The 16,869-nt window shown below is 32.2% G+C and overlaps 4 protein-coding genes and 1 long non-coding RNA gene across 8 annotated transcripts; 3 read left to right on the top strand and 2 right to left on the bottom strand.

The window, feature by feature from the left end:
• The first annotated feature begins 4,605 nt into the window (after positions 1-4,605).
• On the top strand, positions 4,606-7,198 carry LOC109598825 (hatching enzyme 1.2). 4 transcript variants are annotated; one of them, XM_049962624.1, is made up of 6 exons: positions 4,606-4,998; positions 5,056-5,143; positions 5,199-5,288; positions 6,257-6,451; positions 6,503-6,829; positions 6,886-7,198. In XM_049962624.1, exons 2-6 carry the CDS (start codon positions 5,110-5,112, stop codon positions 7,155-7,157), a joined length of 918 nt encoding a protein of 305 aa, XP_049818581.1. In that variant the 5' UTR covers positions 4,606-4,998; positions 5,056-5,109; the 3' UTR covers positions 7,158-7,198. The 4 variants fall into 4 exon arrangements, with proteins under 4 accessions (XP_049818581.1, XP_049818579.1, XP_049818582.1 ...); XM_049962622.1 differs by having other exon boundaries at positions 4,606-5,143; XM_049962625.1 differs by lacking the exon at positions 5,056-5,143 and having other exon boundaries at positions 4,609-4,998.
• Positions 7,199-7,298: 100 nt separating this feature from the next.
• Positions 7,299-10,288, bottom strand: LOC109598823 (E3 ubiquitin-protein ligase UHRF1-like). Its single transcript, XM_020014740.2, has 10 exons — positions 10,036-10,288; positions 9,668-9,978; positions 9,464-9,616; positions 9,229-9,407; positions 8,952-9,138; positions 8,668-8,899; positions 8,401-8,612; positions 8,065-8,347; positions 7,639-8,010; positions 7,299-7,582 (listed from the first exon to the last, which is right to left on the bottom strand). The coding sequence occupies exons 1-10, from the start codon at positions 10,192-10,194 to the stop codon at positions 7,436-7,438; spliced, it is 2,235 nt and encodes a 744-aa protein (XP_019870299.2). The 5' UTR covers positions 10,195-10,288; the 3' UTR covers positions 7,299-7,435.
• A 1,141-nt stretch (positions 10,289-11,429) lies between these two features.
• On the top strand, positions 11,430-13,972 carry LOC109598824 (replication protein A 70 kDa DNA-binding subunit). Its single transcript, XM_020014741.2, has 9 exons — positions 11,430-11,529; positions 11,582-11,820; positions 11,875-12,138; positions 12,196-12,358; positions 12,418-12,622; positions 12,742-12,854; positions 12,914-13,396; positions 13,453-13,647; positions 13,769-13,972. The coding sequence occupies exons 1-9, from the start codon at positions 11,491-11,493 to the stop codon at positions 13,871-13,873; spliced, it is 1,806 nt and encodes a 601-aa protein (XP_019870300.1). The 5' UTR covers positions 11,430-11,490; the 3' UTR covers positions 13,874-13,972.
• Positions 13,649-14,314, bottom strand: LOC126264476 (uncharacterized). The gene is made up of 2 exons (XR_007547181.1): positions 14,076-14,314; positions 13,649-13,731 (listed from the first exon to the last, which is right to left on the bottom strand). It is a non-coding gene; the product is annotated as an uncharacterized LOC126264476 (long non-coding RNA).
• A 1,162-nt stretch (positions 14,315-15,476) lies between these two features.
• On the top strand, positions 15,477-16,509 carry LOC109598828 (uncharacterized). The gene is made up of 3 exons (XM_049962628.1): positions 15,477-15,647; positions 15,705-15,831; positions 16,143-16,509. The coding sequence occupies exons 1-3, from the start codon at positions 15,567-15,569 to the stop codon at positions 16,436-16,438; spliced, it is 504 nt and encodes a 167-aa protein (XP_049818585.1). The 5' UTR covers positions 15,477-15,566; the 3' UTR covers positions 16,439-16,509.
• The last annotated feature ends 360 nt before the right edge of the window (positions 16,510-16,869 follow it).

Below are 16,869 nucleotides of genomic sequence, written 5' to 3'. Positions count from 1 at the left end.
AAGTATCCAGCCAGTCCTAATAATTGACGAACACCTTTTACATCTTTAGGAGCTGATGTTTGAGCGAGCGCGTCAACTTTTCGCGAACTAGGTTTTACCGTACCGTTTTCGATCACAACACCCAAATATTCCACAGATGTTTGGAAAAAGTTACATTTTTTTATGTTTAAAACAAATCCGGCCTTCGAAAGGGCGTCAATGACCTTTCTTAAGTTCTTAAGACCTTCTTGAATGGTTCGAGAGGGGCACAACACATCATCAACGTAAACAAACGCAATATCGTCTTTAAGTGGTCCAAGGGCTTTATCGATGGCACTTTGATAACACGATGGGGAGTTTATAAAACCAAACGGCATTCGATTGTACTCGTAAAGTCCATCTGGTGTCACAAAAGCAGTTATATGTTTTGAATTCTCTTCTATTTCAACTTGGTGAAATCCCGATTTCATATCAAGAGTACAAAAATATACAGCTTTGGCAAGGGCGTCAATCTGATCTTGTATCCGTGGTAGAGGATAATTATTACGTAATACTTTTTTATTTACGTCACGATAATCTACACATAATCTTGTGTCTCCGTTTTTCTTTTTGACAAGGACTATTGGGCTTGCATAAGGAGATTCACTTTGTCGTATTATTCCACTCTCAATTTGTTCTTTTATTATTTGTTTCACTTGTAATCTTTCGCCATATGACAAATGACGGGGTTTATAGGCCACTGGCTGTAGATCACGTAATGTTATTCTTAACTTGTTTGTTGTTACTGCGGCCGGTGTTTGACTTATTCCATTTTGGATTATTGTTTTTATTTCCTTAATAACCCACTCGTCCAGTCCTGACAAATTTAAGTCATTTTCTTCAAACGCGTATATAGCACAAATTCGTTGCCTATCACTATGATCATATACAATGTCTACACTGTTTGCATTAAATTCAATTTTAATACCTGGTCGTTTTAAAACATCAAGTCCAATTAAAGCGTCAACATCACATCCAGGAATTGATCCATCTGGCACAATTAGAAAATCAATTTCTAATGTCATGGTTGGTGTACACATCACAACACTACTGCGACCCAGAGGCTTCATAACACAATTTCCTACACCAGACAGTATTTGGCAATCCGGTTGAATTTGCAAGTCTAAGGCTTTCGCTATTTTTTCGTGAAGTATTGAGACATCTGCACCTGTGTCTACTAAGTATGCTATTGAACTGATCATGGAATTGTTAGTAACCGTAGCTGATGGAAATGAACGGATAAAACGAGTGTTTTTTGCCAGGAGCACTCGTTTTGATGCCTCATGTCATTGTTTTTTACTATAGCATGTATCTTCTGAATGTCCATTCACTCCACAGATGTTACAAAACTTCTTATTTGCTGAGGTGTTGTTGCCAGACGAAAAATTTCTTTGATGTACTCCAGAAGGACCCGGCTGTACCTTTTCCGACATATTCTGTATTTTTTCCGCATTTTTGCAATCCACTGCTTTATGTCCATAGCGTTGACATCTTCTGCAGTTTCCTTGAAACGAACGCTGATCACGAAAGCTATACGGTCGTTTTCGTGACAATTCACGCTCTCGCACACCAGCGTTCAATTTATTCGCATCACAGGTAGCCAACAGTTTTAATAGTTCAGAATCACATGTAGGAGCTAGCAAGGAGATTCGATTTTTCACTTCTGTGTTTTGAATATCGTATTCAACAAGACTTAACACAACATTCCATGGAAAGTCTGAATAAAATCTTCTAATTGCTGTTAATTTGGCGTTACCGTATTCTACTAGTGAATCAAAACTTGAACTCTTAATTGCTAAACAATTTCTGATACGAGTAGCAGGAGTACCTAACTCAGGAAACGCAATTTCAAAATCTCGTCGAAAAGAAGCCCAATCTCTAATAATAGGTTTCCAATGTTGATAAAAGCGTGCTGCACGTCCTCGTAAAGCATGACCAGCTTTTAAAACAATAAGAGTATCGGATATTTCCAGCTCCTGTTGGATCCTAGTAACATCATCCATCCACTCAACCATAGTAAACGGTGTATCATCTGGGTCAAAACTTGCAAGTCGAAACTGCGCCGCCGCGGCACTTACACCTTCTGATACTGAAGCGGAAACAGGTTGCGTCTGCGCAGTCACCCTCAATGTTGCTTGAGTAGTTTGGGCGTTGGCCATTGTCGACAAAATTTCCATGATTTGTTTTTGGAAACTGTTGTTATTTTCTTGCTGCATTTTAAATAACAACGCCATATTATTGTCCGTCTCCGATACACTTTCGGTAATGTTCACAACGTTCGGACTCACTGCGCGTTTGTGTTTTTCACTATTGTCTGCCATTGTTTGTTCACAAAGAAACACAAAAAAAAATTTATTTTTTTTTTTTTAGGTCCTTTCTTCCGGAAATAATTCACGAGAAGATATCCTTTATCCCACTTCTGATGATAGATTAGCGACTGTTAATCTGTCTTTTTAGTTTGATTAAAACACTAAATTCACAATAATACGCTTTATTACAACAAACGTAGTTTAACCCTCGACATCTAAAGCTTGACTGCTCGGTTCTTTCTTAAGAACTGCCCCGATTATTAAATGTAAACAAATACTTCAGATTTGCTTATAAAACAAAACTAGTCTAAATAGATGTGAGCACGTCGCATCGGTCCATCGGTGAAGGTGATGACGTAAGCTAACATATATAATTGTATATAATAAATATGATGATGATACGGAAATAAACGTGGCATTTTGTTTCGTAAATAAATTTACAACAAAATTTCTTGAATATTCAAGATTAGATAAAATATTTTCATAAAAATGTATCAAGTCTAAATGGAGTAACTCGAAAATTTGCATAGATATAACAGTCTTCAACGAAAAAAATTAATGTAATATCAAACTTTAAAATCAAAATTATCGACGATGTCATGCCTTTAAATTCTAATCTATTTTCAACATGAACCTCATCCAACTGAACGTAAATCATATTATTTATGATTTTCGAATTCTTGCTTAAACGAAAGTTTTATATTTATTACTGTAAACAATATAAAAAGCAATAAATTATTATAGAACCAATTTAATATTGGCTCTGAAGTGACCCGATATTCACTGCAACCATTTCAGCAATTATGTGTCGGGCATAAATTCACTTGAAACACTCTATTTTAATCCTGATGGTTTTCATTGCAAATGCACTTTGAATTTCACACACACAAAAAAAAAATGCAAGCAATAAAATTTAAATACTACAGATGACTTAACAAATTGTGCACATCGAAAATTTAATATTAATGTAGGCTTTATTATTTTAAGAGAAATGAAATCTTTATCCGACGTATTCATACCACACAACTGCCAATTGTTTAATGATTACAAAACATTTAGAGAAATTTCGTATAAAATTAAACCGTAACATTAATTTAATATTAGCACTTTTATTGCAGAATACGTGCTGCAACCGAAAACATAAACTTTATATCTGTTTTTGCAGACTCTGTGAATTCGTGCCAAATATTTATTCGCTTATCAGTTTTCTATTTTATTTCTAATGTAACCATAGTACTGTGGTCATTTTGTTGTAACGTTTGAAAAACTACGCCGTATGAAAACACCCTTAATTAATACTGATATTAAAAATAGACCCGAACCAAATGGTGTGAATCATCATAACAACTATGTCTGATGGTTAAGAGTACGCAAATGCAACAAGATAAACAAAGGGCGTCCCAAAATTACATTGCTCCGTACAAAATTGAAAACAACTCCTGATGACATATCCATTTATTTTTAGCATACCGTGTATGTACATTACTTTCGACCCAAGTTGATCTCATCAGTAATAAGCATGAGACATGAATTTAATTATTGGTGTGACTGTTTAAGCTGATTGACAATAGTTATATAACCGGCGTTTTAATCCGTTCAAGTTGCAATTAGTTGTCGCAGCTCGATAATTAGTTTTAAAACAAAGCAACCACAATAATTGTTATGTTTGTACAACACCGGTATGTGTGTGTGTGATTTTTATCAGAACTGAGTTTTAACCAGCCTTGACATAAACTCATAGTTCCTTATTGAGGTGCAATATGTCAGGCACACGTAGGAAATTTGCAAAGAAATTAATCAATCTACTTAAAACAGTCCATTGTTGGGACTAATGGGCACCATTTCGTTTCAGGCGGTTTTTAACAATTTGAATATGTAAATTGTTTCCATTTACCACAGATCCATTTATATAGACTACCAAACGATCATGTAACTGTTCTTTGAAACTTTTATCAAGTTTTATTTGTTAGGTCAGTATGTTAATGAGAAAATAAAATTCATAATCGCCGGATTTTAATTACAGTGCTACCTTTTAATCGAATCATAATTTATGCTCTCTGAGATGTATTAAATCAAGTTAAACCGCTGTGGGTAGGTAACAAATTGTTTTCTTTATGATTAACATATTTAGTTTGTTTTGGTGAATCAAATGTATGTCGTACGACTGATCTTACGTAAATATTACAGTTACTTTACATTTGTATAAAATTCACATAAGGTTTGAATTAATTTTGGCGACACAAATCAAATTTTTAATTGTATTTAACACTGATCGTATTAATGAAGAACATGAAGCACTCTTCTTCTATTTTTGTTTTAAAAACTAAACCGGTTTTGGGTGTGAAATCGAACTACTGGTCTGAAAACGAAACCAGTCTAGTTTTGAAAATAACATTTAATCAGGTTTCTTTTAGAAAATTCGTGCTATTTGTTATACATTATGGTAAAAGAGTAAACAACTTTATGTACGAGCAACACAACTTAACAATTTATTAACAGACTTCCAATAGCAGCAGTTCAGAGCTGAAAATTAATTGAATCCATCCAATTCGATGAAAAGACCACCTCCAGGAAACGCTTACGTGCCTCCGGCACCATCGAACCGATTTAATAAAATACCCGTGTGTAAAAAGAAAAAACGAAATCGATAAATTAATATAAATGTGTGGAGGTGAATGCTAATATAATAACACGTTGCGAATCGACGTACTAACAATTTTGTCGACAGGTAAGTAGGAATGCCGTAAACCAATGGCGACTAAAGTTGACGAAAAGTGTTACGATGTGGAGGAATGAAGTGTCCCCTTCATGTGCTAGTTCGATCAGTCGATTCCGCGACAACTATAATGCGATACACATACGCTCTTCTAGGTCTTCTGTGCTGGTGTCATGCGGTTTTTGCCAGGTTCCTTTTGCCCTACGTGCCCGACCATGTCGATCCACCAGTGCCTTACGAAGATGGTATGTTGATATTTAGGTTCAAAGTTTTTTACATTGTACAATTTTCCGTTATTGTGTGTTAGTTATTTTCTTTTAGTTTGCCTAATAAAATTTAAAGTATTGCATATAGTATAAATTTTAAAATATTTCAATTAATTTTTTAATTTTCCTATATACTTCTACTTTTCCTTCAAACATTAAGAATATAGAAAAATATGTAAAAATCACATTTTCATTGACATTTTATTATTTTATATTTTAGAATTTTTAAAAGTGAAAAATTTATGAGGTTATTAAATTTTTCTTGGAATATAAAGTCTTCGAAATTATTGCTTATCAAATTATTGAAGAGTATTAGGGTGGGATTGATGGTTCCAAAGTCAAAGATTTAGGATATCCCTGATTTAGGCCAAGTGATCTAGAGAAAGTTGTAAAGTTTCAGTACCCAGAGTTTTGAGCCATTCAATCAAAATCCCTGAGCAATGGTATGAACATTATCGTCAATAAAAAGAAATATGGTAGTTTACCATTAACAGACCTTTGTGTATATCCTTGTGTCATAATAGAATGCCTTAAAATAGGTAAACAATTTTGTGGAACACATCATCTGAACACATCTGAAGTACAGATAGATGTCTATTCTTCCGTCCAGTCAACATGAGACATGAGAAAATTGAGTACCCAAGCGAGAAATTACATTTCCAGATCCCAACATTCTAATTACTGTATCCTTCCTATCATAGATTTATTTACATATAAGCATAATTATCTGAACAAATTTCGACAAACATCCATATAAACACTACTCTCATCAATTATAAACTAAATACACACTGTATTGACTTCTTTTATATTTTTTTGTGACAAATGTCTTAAAAATTAATAAGGTAATCACTGTCTATATAAACAGTCAAGAACTATTAATTATTGTTTAAAAAGAAAGTTTATTCCAAAGTATAATCTGATGATAAGAATTTACTTTCTTACAGTGGCATTCCATAACGGAGCCGATGATCTACCCGAAGAGATTTTTGATCCAGAAGTGACACCAGGCCTGTTCCAAGGTGATATGGCAATGAACGAAGATATATACAACTACTGGAGAGTGGGAATTCGTTTCGACACATTCCCTGAGAAGCTGTGGAAAAATCGCACTATCCCCTACGTAATCAGTCCATTATATGGTAACATGGAATAAAAGTAAATCAATTCAACATTAAACATTTCTTTTGCAGACGGTTCAGACAGAGTTACCATCTACAAAGCTATCAGGACGCTGAATTTTATGACCTGCGTAAGGTTCGTCCCTTGGAACGGCAAAAGCAAGGATTATCTGTTGATATGGCCGATCAAGTACCCGAAAGGATGTTGGTCCTTTGTTGGTAGGTTCGGTGGAGCCCAAATTGTGAGTTTGGAGCCGCCGAATCACAGAGGTCCGAATTGTTTAGGATCAGAGGGCAGAGCCATACATGAATTGATGCACGCCCTGGGCATCTTCCACGAACAGTCCAGATGGGACCGCGATAAATTCGTCAAGATACACGAAGATAATATTATACCAAGTAAAGAATGTAATTTATGAAATTGTTTGAAATAATTGGTTTTTTCGTATTTACAGGGTACAGGGGCAATTTCGACAAACAAAGTTTAGAAAATACTACTTACAGTTTTGAATATGACTATGATTCCATCATGCATTATGGTACTGGATTTTTCAGCAAAGAGAAAGGTAAACCTACAATTACTCCCAAGATGCCAGGAGGGAAAATTGGCCAAAGAAAAGGCATGTCCAAGGGAGATTGTTTGAAAGTAAACGATCTGTACAAATGCTTTGATAATCCAAAATGGAGGCGAAAGTATTACACTATATGTCAGTATTTAGGTATTTAGATTGTTCCAGTGATTGTTTCAGTGATGTATAATTATTTATTTATTAAATTATATATGATAAAAGCTGTCTTATTTACAAATTTAGCGTATTTATACCATTCTAAGGATAAGTTAAAGGTATAAAAAATAAAAAAACAATAGTTAAGTAAACATGATTTATTAGATTTATATGCACACAATAGAATTCAATAAAGAACGATTTCGTGAATCAATTAATAAAAATTACGATTACAATTACAACTAAAAAACAATAAAACAAAAAATTAAAAATTACATTATCATCTTGTAGCTTCATATCCAGGGAATAATAACTTCAAGGTATCACTTAATGTTTCATTCACCTTTATAATATATTTCTCCCCCAAGTCAAACCTGCAGTAAGGACATGTGTAAATTTTTGCAGAAAAAGATCGTTTCAAACACGACTAAAACAATAAAAACAAATTAATTATTTTCAAAAATACAAAATAAGATTACATACTTTGCAGATGTTGTGTTTGCATTCTGTTGTGACTGGAAGATATGCAACTTCCTGACAACAAATGCACATAAATATTTCTTCAACCTTTTCCAAAAATTTCAGTTTTCCATCTTTAATATAAGTCTTGCATTCCTCCCAAAGCTTTTCGTTTAATTCATCTTTTTCAATCAATTCCTCAACTTCTGTAGTCAGTTTGTACTGCGCCACTTTTGCTTTTTTTGGTGTACAATTGAAAAAATCTGTTAATTGTTTAAGCCCACTTTCTTGAGTGGCTTTCCTTTTTGTACCCTTTGTTGGTGACTTTTTGTTAGATTTGTTTCCGTTTTCTTTTTTACTCTCAACTTCCTGTGCTTCCAAATAACCAGGGGGATACTAAAACAATGTAAATATTAGATGAGTTAATAAAAAAAGCTTAATGGGACCAACAATCATATCAAACTCTTGACCGCCTTCTTCCCATGGCGCCGGTGTGGGATCATCTCGTCTCAAAAGATATCGCCATACAATAAAACCTGATTTTCCTTTCTCAGGATAATATTTAACAACTTTGTATACACCGTCATATCTGTTACCGTCCTTTGGAGCATACTTTGAATGCTTACCCAGTTTATAATTTCTGACAACTCTTACGGGTTTCCCGGCTTTCCAGTCGACCGCTTCCGCTCCATCCTTGTCGTTGAATTTTGCATGACAGTTCATTGCCAGAGCCCTAAATTAACAGAGATAAGTTGAATAGAAAATAAAGTAATGAAATTGTTCTACTTGTTCATTCTTGTCAGTTTTTGATCGCAACTTTGGTCGTTTACTCTCTTATTGCCGGAAAGATCTCGACCTCCAGAACCGGTGTAAAAGAATTCCTCCCCGTTGTCGATGTCGTCTTCGTATCCCCCGCTTAAAACTAGGCTGTAGGCACCGTCTGTCTCACGACCATGTATTCCAGCCACGTGAGGTCGGTGAATTCCAGCTTCAGAGACCTAATTTTTAACATATTCGTTATGCTATTTTCACACAGTTATTGAACGATTTTACCTGTAATCTAAATTTCCAACAGGTTCCAACTTCAACACCAGGAACTTGTCCATAATGATCCTTTGGAACAATAGTGCATTCTTTGGTCCTGCCTACACAAGCCATTCCTTTTCCCCAATCACGTTTTGAATCATTTTTACTGCTTGCCATTTTCTTTTTCTTGTTACTGATCTTTAACTTCTCGCCAGCCTTAACTATTTCACTATCATCAGTTTTACAATCTGGGCAATACCTTTAATAACATTATTGAGACTGAATTAATACATTATAATAAACAAAATTACCATTCTTCTTCATCAGGTACTTTGTCTAATGGAGGATCTAAACAAGTTGTGTGAAATCCATAATCACATTCGTCACATAATATTAAAGTATCAATGTTGTCTTTCCCAGCACAAATCTTACATCCACAATCCCTGCACTTTCTTGTTTTAACATCTTTGCATTTATCACAATAATATGGATATTTTCCTAAAGAGTTAAATTAACAATTGACCAACAATGCAAATGACTTATTAAAAAGTAGTATTTTTATTTATTATTAATTTTTATTGCACTCACTAAATGGAGGTTTTTTTTGACCCCTTTGAGTCCTTTCACTAATTAATGTCCTAGGTTCTATTCTCATTATTTCATCTGTGAATTTTAATGTACAATCTTCAAGGGGTGTTTTATCTTTTCCAACCAAAAGGGTCCCTTTTACATTTCGCATTGCCGCAGACGCGATTTTAAAGTCAAACCTAAAGAGTTTGATGTTAATATATTTTATTAAAGCCAATGAGGACTACACTTATACCAAGCACCCCTTGTTTTTGTATCTTCAATATTATAATTTGCCAAAACAATCATTCCTTCCTTCAATTCTGTAATTTTATATGTATAAAAACTTCTTGGCCTAATTTCATCAATAGAGACTTCTAAATTAAATGGTATAACAATATTTTCATCACTAAAATGTGTAAGTTGCATTATAATGCATTTAATCTAAATGGGTGCATACCTTTTTACTTTAAAAATTAATTGACTTTCATCCTCAGTGCAGTCACAATCTTCAGGCTTCAATATTTTATCAATTATGGCCTCGTACCAAGCGCCATTGTTACTGTCAATAACCACGTCGATTATATCACCACGTTTATAAAATTTACTTTCAGCTTCAACAAGTTTTTTCTCTGGTTTATTTTCCTTTGTATCCCCCTCTGTTTTATTTTTATCTGAATTTTTTTCAGACTGTTGTGGCTTCCGTACAATAAGTTGAATAACATCATTTAATTGAATATCATAGTCCACCACCTTGTGATCGTTTATAAGCTGTATTAAAAGAATTCACTGCAATTACTATTATCTACTTTTTATAACTAATTTTACCTGTTTTCCTTTGTACAGAAGCAACTGGTGGTCGATTTCAACATTGGTTTCCTTAAAAATTAATTCTCTCAGTTCTTGAATGAGGCCCATTTTAGAAATATTGATGATCGTGTCCTTTTCTCCTTGTGGGGCACCCAACTTTCTTATTTTAATATACATTTTTTGCTGATAACAACATAAAACCCAAATAAAGTCGGATTGGATTTAACGGTTATGCGAACGTAAATAAACTGAAGAGGCGGGAAACTTGGCCAATACAGTCAAAGGACCATGAAGATGTACGCAACCAGGTTAACATCAATAGGATGGCGCAAATTTTAAAAAAGAAGTAAAAAAAAATTGAATTTAACTTGTGTCTGTCATTTAACCTATACATTTTACTCAACCTGATACAAAGAGTTTCGTTTTCCTTATTTACGAAAATATTTTTGAAATGTGAAAAGGGTTAATTAAATTTTCATTACATCTTTCAGTGAGTGTTAGTTATACTTTTGTGTTAATATTTACATACTGTACTGTACATAGAAACTAATAATAGTCACAGAATTGTGTTGGTACTACAGTACCTTTAAAAATCATCGTTAAAAAAGTAAAAATGTATTTTATATTATTAATATTATTTTTTTGGTTGCAGCATATTTACAAACAGATTATTCTGTCAAGGACCCTGTTGGTAATATTTAGACAACAATTGTCAAGAAATAAATTGTTGGGATTATATTGTCTAAAAACCTAAAATTACGGAAATCGATGAATCAGGAAAATGTTTTCTCATTGTAATTCCTAATAAAACACCTGGAATTTTATGTTTTGATTTAGCGGTTGGTTACAGGATAGATTATTAGTAGGCATAGGTTTTTATATTTTTTTATATTATCTATTACAGAATTGTTATATCAAATTGTTGGGAATTTACTGACATTGATCATATTGGTGATGGTTGATAGAAAGATAATCATAAGGAAAATAGGAAAAACGAATACTTCATATAAAAATAAATATAGTGAAAACATACAGAAAGCGTTACCAGACAAAAATAGAAGGTGCTACTTTCTAATTAAATTGTAAATGTAACTAAAGAAGTTATATTTCTACAATTGGAGTATTGTGTGTTGTTTCAAAACATCAAAGTTTTGTTTGTTTTAAATTGTAGTGACATCTATGTAAAAAATAATGAATTAATAGGGGTATAGGAAACTGTAAGAGACATGCAAATTTTGAATTTATTTCAACATTCCATTTAGATACGAAACAATGTTTTCATAATTTACTAGTGTAAAGTAAATAAATCTATACCATAAATGATCCATAAATGAACATAACATATAAAAAAGTAAAATTCAAAAATTGGTTACCTTGCATCTGTCAACTACTTGCCCGCCAATTGCAGCGTAACCGCGAACGAGTCCGTACTAGTGTTTTTTCAACAACTTCAATTTTAGGTGTTTGTGCACAATGTCGAATCAATATAATTTGACCGAAGGAGCCCTTCAGGTGAATCTTATCAATATATTTTATAGAATTAGTTTCAAATGAATTATTTTAGGTATTGCTCACTGGCGCCGAGTACGAAAATGCAATAATCCAAGTGCTGGCCTCCAAAAAAATACAATCCAAATCAACAGACGGCGGACGCTATCGTTTGCTCATATCTGATGGGAAACATACAATTTCATTTGCTATGCTTACAACCCAAAATAACCCTGTGGAAATCCCAAATAACTCCGTTGTGAAAATAAAGAAATCCATCACCAGTGTTGTCAACAATTCGAACAGGGGAGAACAGTAAGTTAATGAACCAATTGGTTGAATATGTAAATAATGAATTGCTTATTTCAGAAAAATCCTCTTGATAATAGATTTTGATATTCTGGTTGACGGAAGTGAAGTTGGACATAAAATAGGAAACCCCACTCCTTTAACTGGTGATTCATCCAGCAATTCCTCCTCAAATAATGCTCCAAGCACCAGTAACAGCAATGCCAACAATTATTCATCTGAAAAACCCAAAGCTGCTGCTCCAAGCTCATCCAATGTTACTCTTGGAGGAGATGGGGCACCATTAACACATCCCATTTCTAGTCTCAGCCCTTATCACAACAAGTAAGATAACTTACTATATTGCTCAAACGAAATTTATTGTAAATTTAATGTCTGTAGATGGGTTATCAAAGTGAGAGTTTCAAACAAATCAAACATCCGTACTTGGTCTAACAGTAAAGGTGAAGGAAAGCTGTTCAATGTGGATTTCATTGATGAAAGTGGGGAGATCCGGTGCACTGCTTTTAGAGACTTAGTTGACAAATTTTATGATATGTTGCAGGTAATTAAATTAATGTCAGTTTGTTATAATGTATGAATAATAAATTGTAATACTTTAAGGTTGACAAAGTCTATTATGTAAGCAAGTGTATGTTGAAACCAGCTAACAAGCAATTCAGTAATATCAAAAATGAGTATGAAATGACTATGACCAATGAAACTGTTATTCAAGAATGTCAGGATGCAGATACCAACATTCCCCAAACTCAATTTGATTTCACTTCCATTGATAAGATTGCAAATATTGAAGTTGGAACTCTTATTGGTATGTATACATTTAATAAAAAATGAGTTGGGCTAAATTCAAACAGTATTAGATTATTATTAGATATTAAAATTAAATAGAAAAAGTAAATGTTATTAATTACAAATTGTGATTTATAGATGTTATTGGAATATGTCAGAGTGCCTCTGAGTTACAAACATTTATGGCTCGTTCTACTGGTAGAGAGTTGAAGAAGAAGGAAGTAACACTCATTGATCAGTCTAAAACTGCGGTAATATTGTTTTATTTATATGAATATTTTATAAATTAACATTAAAATCTAAATTTCAGATCACCCTTACTCTTTGGGGTAATGAGGCCGAGAATTTCGACGCCACCAATAATCCAGTAATAGTAGTTAAGAGTGCCAAAGTTGGTGAATTTGGTGGTGGTAAAAATCTGTCTTTGTTAGGCAGCAGCCAATTCAGAGTTAATCCGGAGTTGTCAGAGTGTTACAAAATGAGGGGATGGTATGATTCTGAGGGAGGAAATATTGATGCCAACAATATAAGTACCAGAACAGGAGCCGGTAGTTTTAACACACCATGGATGAGTTTCAAGGAAGTTCAGGATCAACAATTGGGCAATGCTGAAAAGGGTGATTATTACCAAGTTATGGGTACAGTTCTGCTTATGAGAGGCGAAAATTTGATTTATAAAGCTTGTCCAATGGAAAAATGTAACAAAAAGATTGTTGATTTGGAAACTGGTATGTATAGATGTGAGAAATGCAGAACAGAATACCCAAATTTCAAATACCGCTTGCTTGGCAGTGTAAGTACATGTTTAGGATGCTAAGCTTTATGATCATGAAATTTTTAAAATTGCAGATGAATGTTGGTGATTGGAGTGGTAATCAATGGGTCAGCATGTTTAGTTCAGAAGTTGAAAAGGTCCTGGGAATGACAGCTGAAGAAGTAGGTAAGCAAGTTGAAGAGAACCCTCAAGCTATGAGTTCCATTGCTGATAAGGCTAACTTCAAGCAATTTGTACTCAAGTGCAGAGCTAAAATGGAGACTTATAATGTAAGTAAATAGTCATTTATTTGAGTAATTTTATTGATATTTATATTACAAAATAATATTGGAGTGTTCCATAATTGTTAAGTCCTGAAACAGAAAATATATGTTAATATTTATATTTCAGGATGAAGCTCGTCTTAAAACTGTGGCCATTCAGATTAATCCAATAGATTATGAGACATATAATACACACCTAATTGAAAGAATTCAGCAACTTATGAGTGCATAATTTTTCATTTTTGTTATAATTAGTTGTAAGAGTGTTTATTTAAGGTTTAATGTTACTTCTTAATGTTTTTTAGTCAATAAAAGTATTCTGTTCTATAAACTTGACTTTGTTTTACTTTATGTTGTTGGCTTAAACCAAATTTAAACGGACACAAATTTCATGTTTAACTACAGATTATTGTTTTTTTAATTCTAATACTTACTTAACCTATAAACAAAAGATTATGAAATCATATTGGTTCTGTTAAAGCTTTTCTCCTGGCATATGCTCCCAAACAGGCCAACACACCTAAAGTTGTGATAATTAGGCCTATAAGTAGAGCCAAGGTATCACCGGTATCGAACATTTTGTAAAATTATTTACTTGGCGTTCACTAATCTTCGTTGACAACTCATTTGTTTTGGAACGCAGTTCATTATATTCCCGCAATTTTAAATTAATATTAGCCCTCTAACGGACAATAGGTTTCAAAAGTGTATTAGGAAATTACAGTAAACATTTTTGTTATTGGAATATAAAATAGTTGTCGCTAGAGGGCACAGCATTTTAAATGAAAATCTGGATCTCCACCAAATTCAAAAACATAAATTTCCTACTTATTGTTTTGAAAATCTGTTACGATTTTAAGAAAAAAAGTCTTTGTTGCAAATATTTTATTTTTTTATTTTTATACAACACTAAATTTATTTCGGCATTTTTAATAGGATTAGGTTTCCTTAGTTTGAACATTTTTGACTAACGAAAACCAATTTTCAAAATAGTTTAATATTAACAATTTTGTTTAAAATTATACATAAACTATTGAAGAAATATATATTTTTTCATAAGTTTGCTATTTCTGTGACATTTTGCATTTATTTTGTTTAGGATTTAATTTAAATAGAAATTATTTTGATTAAATTTTTAATTGAAAACATCATCAAAAATTAAAAAAATAAATTCTATTTTTGTAAAAATATATATCATTTTGTGTCATATTTAAAGTGTGCTCGTTTAATTCAGTTTAAATATCTTTTGAATGTGAATTTATACGCATATAATTAATAAAACATGAATCAGTAAATATTTTCACTAATATACAAAAAGGTGTTAAATTAAGAATATTATTACAATGTCATTAATACATAATGTTGAAAATATTTAATATGTTTAAATTTAATATAAATAAAAGAGTTTTATAAGAGCAAACCATGAACATAAATAAACATTTTGCATTTTGTTTATGCTCAAATTTATATTGTAAATAAACGTATTCAAAAGTTAATATTAGATATTAGGTCCTTTATAAAGGGACCACCAAGACCTCAAATGATACTTTTAGTGATAATAATTTAAATTTCATTCTCCATTGTATATTTAACGTTTTAACAAAAAATTGTGCCATACAGGACAAAACAATGAATTATCAGCGGCCTATTTAAAACACAAGTTTAAATAGGTATGGTTAATTGGTTAAAACTTTATATTTATCAGCATTCAAGTATGTTTTACTGTTTAAATTAAAACAATATATCGGAGTATTTTAAAATTTAATATTCTTACAGATAAACATTTTTTAAATTCGATGCTTTATTTACAATCGCATTACCACCAGCAATGTTCCAATATGTTCCCGTAACTGATATTTACACAAAACTTATCCGATAACATATTTTGATAATAATCCGTGTTAAGGTGTCAGTGATTAATCAATATGACGGCCTCTGTCAGAGGCAGTTTGTGTGTGTTTTTTGTGTGTTTGTGCAAAATTATCTGTACTTTAGATGCGAACAGTGTAAGTGAAACCACCTACCAATTTTAATTATGTGCTCCAATATATTTTTCCTTTAAGGATGGCATATTAAAATTTTCCGAACCTTATTACAAAGCCTTACTTTACGAAAACCACATTATCAGTATGGATGGAGCAATTAAAATTATTCATTCTCACGAGTCTCTTAAGATTTCTATTGCATCAGGTATGTATTTGTTGACAAGGTCGTATTAAAAACACCAATTGTTATTTATCAGACAAAATCTCTTGTAATTTTCCCCAATTTTATTTCCAGATCATTTTAAATCAATCGAATACAAACTGTTTCTGAAATTTAATGAGTGAATTAAAGTAAATAGATTGTTAATACAAAATAGGTTAAATATTTATTACCTAGAAATTATCTAAATTAATGCATAAAATTTATCTGTATTTGCATGAAAATTTTGTAATCAACGACATACAACACAAACAAATATTTTTAGACTGCGTTATAATAGAAGTGTTTTGTTTTAGAAAACACGAACATGTTTAAAATATTTACCTTTGCAAACTATGTGTTTCTGGAGCCGAATACTACCATCGTGAACGAGGGCACCATCTTAAACGAAAAAGTACTGTTGGAAGCGAGGAATAAAGATGACATTGTCGTAGCAACCACAACGATTCAGATTATTGACGATGCCAGTTATGATATTTATTCAACGGATATTTTCTACATGGGCGTAATATGTATTTTACTAATAGGGATTCTCATTTTAGAGTACTACGATGAGAAAAAGGGGTCTGTTACGTATGAGATTAAAGTTTAAAATTTTACATGAACAAACTGAAATTGTATGTTGAATGGTATGTAAAATTAAAACTGATTTTGTATGTGATATATTTTTATATTTTTGTAAAATTCGTTTTAATTTATTGTTATTGAAAATCAGGATTTATTAAAGAATATTGATGATTAAATTGATTTTTATTTTTTTAAAAATATTAGAAATTAAGATATTCAAAATAAACTCAACTACCAAAGTTACAGATAGATTAAACTTTTATTGATTAGAATGGGTTAGATTTAATTGTATTTTACTGTATATATAGGCAGTGATTATTTTATAAAGTTACAAGAATTTCGACACAAAAAGTCAAAGAACAAAAGTGAGAACGAATTTAAGTATTAAAAACCAACAGTTCGACACGGTATGGGAATGTTTCAATACCTGGTGTTGGTCCTACAATATGAATTGAA

This window comes from Aethina tumida, chromosome 2 (assembly GCF_024364675.1).
Source record: "Aethina tumida isolate Nest 87 chromosome 2, icAetTumi1.1, whole genome shotgun sequence".
NCBI lineage: Eukaryota > Metazoa > Arthropoda > Insecta > Coleoptera > Nitidulidae > Aethina > Aethina tumida.
The sequence above is the reverse complement of the archived record's forward strand: the minus strand, read 5'-3'. Positions and strand labels throughout refer to the sequence as shown.